The 13085-nt window shown below is 41.0% G+C and overlaps 1 protein-coding gene across 1 annotated transcript; it reads right to left on the bottom strand.

The window, feature by feature from the left end:
* Nucleotides 1-2388: 2388 nt before the first annotated feature.
* PDCD10 (programmed cell death 10) lies at nucleotides 2389-12740 on the bottom strand. Its single transcript, XM_053461145.1, has 8 exons — nucleotides 12588-12740; nucleotides 11033-11237; nucleotides 6599-6652; nucleotides 4914-5031; nucleotides 4641-4767; nucleotides 4249-4327; nucleotides 3598-3680; nucleotides 2389-2875 (listed from the first exon to the last, which is right to left on the bottom strand). Exons 2-8 carry the CDS (start codon nucleotides 11126-11128, stop codon nucleotides 2794-2796), a joined length of 639 nt encoding a protein of 212 aa, XP_053317120.1. The 5' UTR covers nucleotides 11129-11237; nucleotides 12588-12740; the 3' UTR covers nucleotides 2389-2793.
* Between the last annotated feature and the right edge of the window lie 345 nt (nucleotides 12741-13085).

The following is a 13085-nucleotide window of genomic DNA, read 5'->3' as shown; positions in this document are numbered from 1 at the left end:
CTCTCTCTCTCTCTCTCTCTCTCTCTCTCTCTCTCTCACACACACACTCTCTCTCTACACTGATGGACAAAGAAAAATGCCTTTGCTTCCAAGCTCTGAGTTCCTGGTCTCCTGGCAACACTACACAAAACTGGCCAACACACCCAGAATGTCCTACGACTATTGTAATGCAACGTGTTAGCCGGGGGCTAGGACAGGTTCCAGTGGAAACTCTTAAGGAAACATTCACTTAAATATGCTAAACATTCAATAGTATTCAAAACTTGAAAAACAGCTGTTCTGGTCAATCTTCTTTTTAGAATTTCGCTTACCGAGAATTTCTTTTTCTCCTGGCAGCCGTAATATAGATCTTGAAGTGGACTTGGTGAATCTCCTGGCAGGAGCCGAGTGCCCTCTTGCAGAATAAGGCTTCTTGAAACCACAAAAGGAGACGTTTCCCTTAGAAGACTTTTCTGAGTTAACCAGAACTTCTCTCTAGTCTTGTGTTCAAGAAGTGATTCCAGTTCGGCCCAAACATTTCCTTACCCATGAAAGACATGGACATAGCTTGCTCTTCAAACCCGATACGCGGAACAGCATCCACAATGCCCTACGAGCCAGGACAGTTAGAGCAGAGGATCTCGCGGCCATCCTTAACCCCCTTAAGAACGAGCAGTCCTAAAACCCATTAATGAGAATGCATTGTGAGCCCGTACATTTACAGGCTTTGTCGTGAAAGGGTTAATTTCTCTATAGATGTATCACATAAAAAATCCACAGCAGAGGCAAAAGCTGCTATAGGTCTTCTTGTAGGTGTAGTCATGACTTTACAGACCGTGAGGCCAACACTGAGGCAATACAGGGCTTAAAACGTGCTGCAACTAGGGCTTAAAACATGGGCAGCATCCTCAAGAGGAAGGACACCCCAAGAGGCAGGATCCTTCTGGACCTACAGGCTCAGAACACACTGACCTATATTTAAGGTGTCCCCTGTCCAGTAGGTTTGACTGCATCATTTATAGATTCATCATCATAATAGTCACGCATGTAACAAGTGCTTTTTCATGCATTTTTAATGGAAAAAACAATGTTACTGGTTTAGAGAGGAAGCTTAAATTTGGTGCTTCTTATATTAGCAACACATTTCTAAACAAGAACAAACAAACATATTGTTATGCCAAGGATTAAAAAAAATAGTACCATCAGTTTGCATTTATTTTACTTTTTTTTTTATTTATTTATTTTTTTTTAATAGTTTGAGATACTTTCTATTAAGTTTTTTCATTTGTTGGCAGGAATCAGGGCAATTCTTCATCCTAGGGAAGCAGTGGCACAACTGGGCCTTTTGTTTACAGATTCCACACCATGCTAAGAGCTTGTACTTATGTTGCAAGGGGACTTTAGTAGGATGAAAGCAGCAATGACTCCTCACGCACATTTAATTTGGTTAGGTTCACAAGGTCGAGAGATCTTGTGAAATTTAGTTGGGGAATCCAAAAGCCGTAGCCAAGTGCTAGGGATTCAATCCTGTTAATCGGGCCAGTATTCTCTTGTGATGCCATCACATGGCAAACTGACAGGGGGTTCAGTGAACTTTAAGTGGCTCTGTTTTCAGAACAATACTCCTTACATGAAACATTTTTGATACATTAAAAAAAAAAAAGTATGTAGAAATAAAAGCAAAAGTAAATTGACTTTCTTGAAAGCTATCACCGGATATTACAAAACACCTAAGAATTGATTTCAGGCTACCACGGTAACCCACGCTGCTTCTGTTACTGTCCCAAGATTGGAAATGATATAGCCGTCTCAATGACACAAAGAAATTTCTACAGCCAGAACAGACTTTGAATGGCAAGGGAACAGGAGGAAAAGCGGTCATACGTTTCATCTGTAGTTATGTTTGATCTGACCATTCCAAGCATGCATTACAAATAACCAGCTGACCCCTTCTTGCAGGAGCAACTCCCTCTGGGTGGTCTTTTATAATGCATTAATGCAACTCCCAGGGTTTATTCATTTTTAATGTGGGTATCACACCTATTTCATTAGTCACCGATGAAATGACCTTTTATGAGCTAATTGAATTATGTTTCATTTAGAGACACCGCTGTCCTGACAGATCGGACTACTGCACATGGGAGAAAAATCTGTACGTGCCCAAGAACCATTTCTGCCAATGGATATTACAGAAGTCCTAAGAACTGATTGAAGGGTGCCACAGTAACCTTTAATAATTAAAACCTAGTAATAGCCCTCATTTGGATTTGAAAGAGGAAACTCCTGTCTTTTTATATCACAAAACAAAAACAATGGTCACTGAGGATAATGTTTAACGTAATTTACTACAGAACATACCACTTAACAATTTTTTTTTCACTCCAAAGAATAACCAAGACAGGAATCCAATTTAACAGATGTAAACTATTTATTGAATATTTGCCACCAAATATTGTTAAATACATAATCTTGCAGCTCTTCGGTTTCAAGTTAAAATGTCAGAAACAGAACACCAATATTTACAATTCTTATAAGGAATGTTATATAATGACACATTAAGGCGTAAATTCTTTTGGCTTATAATTCTGAAAAGAATGATAATAGCAAAAAAGTGATGCAAAATCTTCATCGTGAGATTATGATAAGCTACAATAAATCTTACAAAAATATGGTGTAAGATGGCAATAATCCCATTCAACATCCTGCATTTATGTCCCTCTGGAGGAACTGATAATTTATACAGTCAAAACTTAATTTACATAATAGAGTAGCTCTCCACCACTGAAAATTACAGCTCTCATTCATTTACAGTTTTCAAGCCACAGTCTTGAAGGTCTGGAGTATCAAGTTGGTTTGATGAATTAGGCGGTTGGCACTTATAAATACATTTAATGCCCTGGAAAAAAAGAGAAAAGAACATGCTGTAAGGTGACAAGATAATCAATGTTAAACGTCTCCCCCAGCATTTAAGCCTCTTCATGCCAGGGGTCCGGACACATTCCCCCCTGGGAGGTTTGGGAAGTCTTTGCACTTCTTTCTGACAGGCCGCGAAGGACTTGTAATGTCACAATATCTAAACCTTGCATTATAGTAGGTTTGTTAGTGGTCATAGAATGGGATCGCATCTTTTCCCCAAATTGTGACATGAAAGGTACACAATTTGCTTGGAGGACCAACCACTCAAGGGTTTAACACCAAAGCATAAGCACCATCTAATTTATAATAATCATTTTAGGTTCGTTATATTCGTAAATATGTATACATTACCAATAACAAATGAAAAATACGGGTTATTAGTGGCTCAATTTATGGCAATGGTGGAGTCATTAAAAAACAAAAAGGGTGTCAAGCAGTTGGAACAAATGAACACCTATATCTATTATAAATAAAGCAAATGTCCCTTTAATCCATACAATTAAAAATAATTCAGCTACCATAGCAGGCAGCTCTACCGTACAAAGGATAGACCATCATCTTCCAGCAATAACATATTACAAGGTAAACCGTATTCCAGACATGTGGCAACAGCTTTTCAGTAAACTGGTAATAGACTTTTAATGCAAATATGTCAACACTTTAAATAAGCATTAGATGCTACCAGGGGTTCACAGTACTTACTTTCCATCTTTAAAGTAAGTTTTCAGAGTGTCGCTAAAACTTTTGGAGTATTTTACAAATTCTTTCTTTTGGTGCTCGAGTGCCTGTAAAAATAGGTAACAGTCAATAAACCCATTAAATAGTACATACGGAGATGTGCATGCAAGACTAGAAGGTAGAGATTAAACATTGAAATTTATTGAAGCTAAATTTGAAGATTTCGGACCACAAACTATACACTAAGAAAAGTCAGCAAGTTTCCCCTGTAAGAAGGATCCCGGATAATTAAACCAATTAAGACTGCTGATATATTGCAGCTCAGGATTTAGGGAATAAATCCCAAACACCCAGTAAGATCAGGACTCTGTCCTACAATGAGTCTAAACCCTTATTAAATATTAATAGCAATCCAAGAGAGAACTAATTTCCAGCTTGTCTCAGATCACAAATTGGACCAAAGACTATGTAACTTTTCTTATTCCTCTTTAAGGATGAGTGATGGAACCTGTAAAGATGGTCCCAGTCAAGAACAATACTCTTCGCAGAAAACATTTGCTTAAACAAAGGGGAAAGCGACACAGGACAGGCGTGTTCTGTCCATTATCCTCCAGCGAAAGGCACGTCTCCACCGAATGTTTACATCGGAAAAATAAGGCTTTGGTGCGTACTTACCCTGCGATTCTGATACTGGTACTTTTTGAAGACATTGTTCACTGTGTCTAGAAGTTCCTTTATTGCACTAGCAATATCTCTGATGAAATAAATACGTATACAGTTAATGGCGTCACTAGAAATCTTACCAGCAATATTGTGCGTTGACAGGATAGTGTAGAAAACGTGTGTTATATATTCTAACCCCTTAAAGGTATTCTAGAAGTCAAGAGGTTTAAGGACTTCCTAGTTTTGTTTTGTAATTAAATGGAAACTCGGCTGTTTTTATAGCAGCTAATGGTTTCAGACCCGATACCCCAACAGCAGATATTGTTCATAACACAGTCTCTACGTATATTAAATCCCTGGTGGGCAGGTGGTGGGAAATACTGCATTGGCTGCAAGGAACTTACTTGATTGTCTGAAGAAATCGCACCCGGTCATTGATTTCATCAGGAATCTTGCTAAGGATCTGTTTAAGTGCGCGTGCTTTCTCATTCAGCTCCTGGAATTCTGGCTCTGGTCTTTCAATCATATACTCTGAAGGAAGAAAAAGACAAACCAAAAGACAGCAAAGACTTATTAGTGGAGCTAGTAGTAAACACACGCATGCTTAGACATTTTTAGGAACTTGAGCTACTATATTGACTTTCTCCAGGTTGCATGGACAGTTTATTTCAACTCACCTTCAACATCATCAGCGGCCATACGCAAGAGGGACTCGGTGAAGTTCACTTCTACACTCTTCTTCTCAAGTATTTTTGTAATGATATCTTGCGTGAGACCTGGGTTCTCCTTTTCTGCCTATGCAACATATGTTTTTTTGCAATTAGCAATGTAAGTAGATTAAACATAGACAGCAGTCCTCTCTACCTTTTTGAAGAATGCCCACATTTATCACTCTATAGCTTAAGTTTATTGTTTGTGAAATCTGTGTAAATGATTGATATACTTCACACATGGGGTCTCTGATACATGTATTGTATATTTTAATCTGTAAACATCAATTAAGAGATTTTTCTTTTACTGAACTATTGTTTGCAGGACCAGAGAAAGTAACAGGTCTCCTTGAACTTTGCGTGGACGTAATATGAAGTTACACACAAACATATTGCTCCGAAGATCAATATGAACAGCGTGGAACCCGCATAGCGGAAGCATCTCCATCCTCAATCCTTAGCAACTTAATGAAGGATAATCATGAAAATTATTCACTGCCTGGAAAAACATCATTTCATGTAACATGTACAGCAGGCTTTTAAGAGGTAGTGGCACAACTTCCCTGTTACTTATGTGTCTGACATTACAACCTACAAATCACTGCGTGTGATGAGTGGGTACCGGTAACCTGTTATTAAGTGTGCCGGATGCCAGGTACAACCCAAACAGCATGTAGGTCACCTTAGGAAATAAACGCTAAGTGTGCGGTTAAGTATCACGCCCTGTTATGTACAAGAAAAAGCCTTAATTGCATTAGCATTTCCGCCGCCTGATTAGTGTTCTCACCTGGGAGGCAGAGACAGGTTTTGAGACAATTTTAGGGGAAGTGCTGGGCACCGGCGAGCGTGCGGAATCAGTACGTGTGATTTCAGCTAATGATCACATTTATCACATGCTTGTGGGGGTCTCTTTACAGATGAGGATTAAGCTGTTTCTGTAAAGATAATGGTCACCCTCATGGGGTCCACTCCGGTTAATGTATCGTGTCTGACGAAGTGAACGGGAATTATATATCACTAGATCACACCTTTGCCAAAATGTTTTAATTTAAAACACAAAACCATGTAAGATCGAGTAACTACCCCGACTACAAAACAGCCGTTGTCCGTTTCCTGGCACGCTCATGGTGCTTTTAAGCCTTCAGAGAGACTTTATCCAGTATGACAGGCAAACATTGGGCACAGAATAATTTCAAATCAAAATTAATCTCTGCACTTTGCAGGGCCATTCTAGCTAGAAAACCCTTCTAGTGCTGGCCCTCAATAAATAGTGAATAAACAGTGAAAGCCACAGCTCTCCTGCCAATCCTCCTTTTAGTAAATACATCTCTATATGGCAGGAGTTCCACTTTAAGGACGAGGTGCATAATTATTTATTCCATTATACAGGCGCCATTTTCTGCACATGGATTTCAGTGCAGGGCAGGAATTAAACTATTTAAACCCAAGCACAGACAGCCTAGGGCATCTTTGTTCGTCTGCAATGTGAAATTCGGAACACATTACATTAATATTGCTGAAATAATATTTGCGGTTAACCCTTTTCTGTTAGCAGACACGCGTAGCTTTTTACTGTTATACCGGGCTGCCTCTTACATGAAGAACCTCCGCTAATTTAGTAGGCTGCATTCATGCCGCCACGCCAGCCTTACCTTTATAAAAGCCGCTCGTAGTGTCTGAGCTGCTGAAAGATTTACACTTTCCAGCTGCAAGGAGAAAAAAAAATGTGTTAGGGTAGAATCATATATTTTTATGTAACCAGCTATTGATGTGATTCAGATGGAAATCTATGCATCACATTAATATTATTCATGGTGATTTAAGACTCAGGCCAGATCAGGCAATTTTACAGAGCTGTAGAATAGAATGGCGCTATATAAAACAATAAATAATAATAATAAATCATTTTAGTCTCACTAAACCACTTACCATACAACCTACTACAAGTATTTGTGCATTATTGTAGTCTCTGGTGTTAAAGGCTATTTAGCTCCCAAAATGGCAGCACAGCAGAAGCAAACACAAAAGTAATTATCTAGATACATCAGTGGAAAACAAACATGATAAAAATGATGTATATAGCTGCCAGAAGTCTAGCTGAAGATAAGCTGGGCACAGAGTTCCTCATTAACTTTCACAGGAACGGTGCTTGGAGTTTATGATGTGGTGCAGAACATCTCATTAAAAGGACCCACATAGACCAATGACATTCGGAGAGTAGGTGAACTTGGTATGCCTCCGTCTAGATATTCTTCCAAGTACTCTATTCAGGATGTTAAACTTTAAATAAGATTTCATACAGGAGCTATTGTACGTTGGTATAGTGACTAGAACAAAAAAGTTAATTTGGGTTCCACCAGCACAAAATAATTACTGAAGACCAGAGGTTGCTATATAGACTCTTCACAACAGACCAACGTTGGCCCAAAAACCGTCCGCAAAGCTTTTTCAGTTAAGCGTCTTAAGGGAAAGTTCAGCCCCTTTCATAGAGGAGACTCAGTGCACCTTGTCATGACCAACAGAAGAAAATGTCACTTTTCCCATAACTTATAGGAGTCATAAAGCAATTGGCAAGACTTATTTCAACTCAAAGAAAAAAGCCGCATACGACAGGAGCAAAGACACACACACGGGTGCATGAAAGTCAGAGAAGACATGCCCATAACAACAACTGGGGCTAGCCTCAGAATAACAAAGCACTTTAAGGTCAGTGGCTACTAAATGATTATGTGGGGCCGCCAGCTGGATATGCACAGTCGCACATTAGGTCTCCCAGTGTGATGCCGTGCGTATCCAGCCGCAGCTGCACGCTCTGGGACTATCTGCCACTGGGGTGGTGTACCTGGTAAGTTTGGAGTGATACTGGCCGATGGACTATGAAGGGATCCCCCCCCCCCACTGTGTGTCAGCTGGCCGGGTCATCATATCTCAGTTTAATTCATTTAGAGTCTTGCAGCAGCTAGTTTTCTCAAGTGTCATTACATATTCTAAATTACTGCATAGAAAGGTCTTATGGGATTGTCGGTGCCCCATTTAAGCAAACTGCCACAGAAGAGCCAGCCAGCGGGGTAATTTCTGTCATTTTCTAGCCACTTGCCTTTGCAATCTCAGCCACTGCAATGCAGTTCTGAAATGTATTAAAGGCTTCCTGGCTTATTACATCAGAACAGCAAAACCTCCATACCCTGCAGAGCAAATCCTGCCTTATATTCTGCCTAAAGCAGAAAATACCCTCAGAGAATACAGTATAGAATGCGTACACATTAAAGATACACACGGAATCACTAAGAAAGCACCCTACGTTTTATAGAAGACATCTACGGTGGATATAATACAATATGTATTTATACAAAACATTCTAATTTTTTTGTTAAGAAATCCTGCAGCATCTGCACATTTCAGTGTGTAAGCAGAAAACATTACGCCAGAAAGAGCAAACGGCTACTAAATGATTGAGCTTGTTTGTCCAGATGCACCAGCATTACCAAGCAGCCTGTTCGGCAGCTGCCCCCAAAATAACACAACGGCACTTCCGAAGCCAGGGCACGGGACCGATTCAAGTTGGAGGCGCTACGCAAATCGAAGCCATCATTTTACACGGCCCCTTTGTCCCCGTACACACACCCTGGGTGATCATAAAATCAAATTTATCACGTTGGAAGAATCTATAAAAAGGAAAGCGAAAGCAAAGCAGAACTGGCCGTGTAACATGAACAAAGAACTACAGCTTGCAGTGTTGTACATACATGGTTATTTGCCCAAATCCTTGCAGATGTTCCACCGTTTCATTTTAAGACATCTTTACACGGCAAGATGAAAAGTTTCATCTGGTTGTAAACCGTCTCCTAAAGAGGCAATCGCGCCTCTTTTCATTACAACACTTTCAAGAGTTTAAATTCTCCATTTATTTTGGTAAAAGCAGAGCAGCGTTTAATTTTACTTTCCCTTTCGTAACATCGTACTGAACTCAACAACCGTCCAACATGCCGCCTGACTGTATAAGTCACTTCTCTTTAGGAGTCAGCCTGCCTTTTGCAGCCCAGTTCCTTGCTTCTGGATTGACGTTATCAACCAATACATCAGGGCCGGCCATAAGATAACTACAATCGTCTTAATGCATAGTTGGCCTATAAGTTGCTTAAAGGGGCACGCTAGCCAAAAAGCCGCGCAGCAGGCATGTTTTCGGCCGAACTCGCCTCCAGTCAGCTTCGGCACTGGCTGAGCAAACCGCGTGTGCATGTGGAAAATCTCCATATTCATTTCAATGGGAGCACTTTCCTGGCACCGTTTGACTCAAGCAGCCAATCAGAAGGCAACAAAATGTTGGACAATGGGGGAGGAGGAGGGCAGCTGGGCTTTAACAAAGCCAGGGTGTACGGGTACATCCTAATGGGATACACGCCACAGGTTTTAGAGGACATACCGGTACATCCTAAGGGCACGGAAAGGGTTAAATGTAAAAATCCCAAAACTGAACATCGCAGCCATTGCCGTACAAATGCTTTATGCTCAAAGTAACTAATCACACAAATAATGTAAATGTTCAACCCACGTTTCCAGTTTATTGCATTGTAACCTTGAATGAAAATTGGGTGCTTAAGTCCCCCCCACCTTCATATGATGCCACTAACCAGGCCTTTAGAAGTCAATGCCAGGGGTCAAAAACTAAAGCAGGAACATGCAGGAGAGATGCAGTTTGAAGCCACAAACTCCACCATTATGAAAGGCTGATTCCAGTAAGCCTCTCCTTCAAGAAGAGGAGCATTTGCCCTGTATAATGTATAGTTGACATGGGGGGAAAAAAATCATACTGATCTGCAAATGTTACAATATACACGTTTCTGGAGAGCCCCTTAGAGAGCTTATTGATAAGAGGAAAGTTCTGGAGGAGCACCAACAAGGCTAGAGTTTCCACCATTCAAAACCCACCTATGAATTCTACATTCTGCAGGTCATTCTCACTAGTGCTACCCAGTAGTATGTATAATTCATATCATTCGCAAACACTGAATGAATTTGTGACTCACGCGGTAAAAAAAGATTTTAAATGGTGGCAATTTTGCATGGTGGGTTAGAAACAACATCCCAAATGACCTGCGCTAGAGCATCACAAAGTTTGTCACGCAAAATTACATTAGAACAACTTTACCCATAGATACACTATGTGGACAGAAGAATTGGGACAGCTGACCATTACACCAACAGGGACTTTTAGGACATCGCATTGTAAATACATAGACATGTAACATGTAACAACCCCCTCCCCCCCCTGGAGCTATAACAGTTTCCACTCTTTGGTGTTTCTGTGGGATTTTTTGGCCATTCATCCAGTAGAGCATTTGTGAGGTCAGACACTGATGTTGGACGAGAAGGCCTCGCTTGCAATCTCTGTTCCAGTTCGGCCCAATGGTGTTTGATGGTTGAGGTCATGGATTTGTGTGAGGCAGTCAAGTTCCTCCACACCAAACTCATCCAATCATGTCTTTGCAGACCTTGTGTTGTCTATGGAGATGGCTGCCTATGTGCTTGATTTTATACACCTGTTAGCAATGGGCACCTCAATACTTTTGTCCATATAGTGTACTGTACCTGGTTACCAAGTAAGTGTCAAGGTAAGGAGGTCATTATTTAAGGAAACAACCAAGAGGCTAACGGTATGATCTGGGAATAACAATAGCGTGCAGACAAACTGACCCATTTACTGCACAAAGCAGGGCTTTAAGAGTGGTGAAAAGAAAGCCTGGTTGTCTCTTCATAATGAATTGAACTATCAGAGATTTGGAAATGTTCCACTATCCTGAAAGCTTCCACTTTAGTGATTAAACCCCATTGTCTGCAGGCATGTAAATTTGAAGAAGAAAAGTCTTCACATTTATATTTAGTAGTTGAACTCTACAATATTTGGTTTTGAAGCAGCACACAATGCATCAAGATGCATACACACACAATCAAAATTATATATTTAGGAACCAAATTCTTTGTTCTAAGATTCTAAGATTCAGGCAGCCCTTCAGAAACACCACCATAAAAAATAAACATTAAAAAACAGCGCTCGTGTACATCAAGAAAAAAGCAAATATACGAACCTCGTTAAAAACTGGATACATAACTGCATAAAGTGGCATGGAAACCATTGAAGTGGTCTCTGCTTCATTCTTCATCTCTTCCATTGTCATCCTCATTCAAACAGACCCCACTGTTAGAAAATGGCGTTATGGAAGCAGAAAACTCCTCATTCAGTGTGATCACGTTGGTTGGTCTAACTTGAGCAAAAAATGATCCAAAGGTAACCTTCATAAAAAAAAGAAAACAATTGTCATGTGTGCTAAAATTTACAATGCACTGATTATTATTAAATTTATGAAAACAAATTCCCAAAGAGTACAGTTCCCACAATGCTACACTCTTGCATATCCATGCTGAACTTGACCCTCAGTGGGGGTTTTCAGGATGTCCTCAAACGAGCGCAAGTGGATCCATCATGAAACACATACATATTGGGTGATTCAACTGGATTTCCAATCACACTCCAACACTCTAAAAGGGTCAATCAAGGGCAGAATGGGAAATGTAATATTTCTAATCAAATAAATATGAGCTGACCTGCCTCCCCTCAACAAAGTATTTACAAATGACTATTTTAAGGCAATAAGGTCATCTGGACATATATACATATAAACCTGAGAAGTACAAATTCTTTTCATGCTTTTCAGTTCACCGGTGCAATGATTAACGCGCCACATTAAATCCAAGGATGGCTTGTTAATGAGTCTCATCATACTTTACACTTCCTACATATAGTCCACATACCTGAAGTCTATAAGCCTTGCATAGATTTTAGTCTCTCTCTCATTACAGGTTTGCTTTACGATACGTTAGAGCACTTTTTAAATCTGATTCCGATAATAATCAAATTTGATGAGTTCCCAGACCAATGAACAAGATAAATACAAGCTGGGAGATAATAGCCACAACTTCAACGCTAGCTCGTAATGCATCTGGATATGGAATACATAATACAGGAGTCGGGGAGTAGGGCCGGCCGACAGATAAATTTCCTTGTAGCCTTACGGGGCTAGATATTAGTACGAAGTTTAACTTTTACAAGTGAAATTGGAAGACTGGATGGATGGATGGATTCGCAAGCACATCTAGGAAGTGATGAGCAAAATACACATGCCTACTGTCCAACGGTGACAGGGATCAGAACTACTACATGACAAAGTAACACAACTTTTCATATGCATTATATGTAGGAAGACATTTCTACTGGAAAGTGCTCTATAAAACGACTACAATAACAGGGCTTTTCTGGAGCTGGGCACAGAATGTCCAGGAAGGGAATGGCACCCCGTGCTGTTCTATTAAAGGCTTCACGGCGCAAATAAGGGCAAGTGAGGCCTGTAAAGCCGGAGGATGTGACAAACAGGAAAGGATTAATAGGACGGAAGGAAGGCCAGGCCGGCCTAGAGATAACTCTGTACTGGAAGTGGGAGGGAAGGTTTTATCGGGGATTATTACCCCATGAATGCCACCTCCGGGCCCAGCCTGGATTAGCATTACTCAGCACAGAGAACCCGGACTCTATCGAACAAGAAGCCCTCGGTGAGCTAAACGCCGGCCCTAACACGCCAAAGCTACCTGTGATCCGGTGAACGGGCGAAGCTTCTCCCGGCCCCGAGATCCAACAGACCCGATACTAAATCCTTCGCACCGGAAGTCCACTCTAGGAAGTGTCCACTGTCCTACAGAAGAAATAAGGCGTTGCCCGGAATCAGTCTGACTAGTTTACCTTTCGAGGGGAGGAGCTATGACACACCGAGGCCTCTCTCACTGCGCTGATGGGAACGATAGTCACACTCGCCGCACTACGTACTGTCCAAGAGGCTAAAGGAAACTACAAGTCCCAAAAACCTTCGCGGGAGCCAAAGCTGTCATAACAAACATCCCACTTGTCAAATCGCGAGCGGAAGTGCCCGAGCTGGACTAGCTCTGGGATCCAATCGGAAACATAGAAGGGGGAGGGCGTGAGCTGATAGGTCGCCAGGATGTAACTTGCAGGCTGTTGGGAGGGGACGGTTTTTTTGTGTGTGTGAGAGAGGTTGAGCTGCAGTTAGCTGAAGGAGGAGGTGCAGTTCT

This window comes from Spea bombifrons, chromosome 3 (genome assembly GCF_027358695.1).
Source record: "Spea bombifrons isolate aSpeBom1 chromosome 3, aSpeBom1.2.pri, whole genome shotgun sequence".
Classification (NCBI taxonomy): domain Eukaryota; kingdom Metazoa; phylum Chordata; class Amphibia; order Anura; family Pelobatidae; genus Spea; species Spea bombifrons.
This window is presented reverse-complemented; position numbering and strand designations above follow the sequence as displayed.

Excerpts from the sequence above, each read along its gene's own strand:
- PDCD10 (XM_053461145.1), bottom strand. The coding sequence starts at position 11,128 with ATGAGGATGACAATGGAAGAGATGAAGAATGAAGCAGAGACCACTTCA. Across the intron at positions 4,328-4,640 it reads CGATTTCTTCAGACAATCAA|AGATATTGCTAGTGCAATAA; the intron begins GTAAGTTCCTTG and ends TTATTTCATCAG. Across the intron at positions 3,681-4,248 it reads ACCAGTATCAGAATCGCAGG|GCACTCGAGCACCAAAAGAA; the intron begins GTAAGTACGCAC and ends CTATTTTTACAG.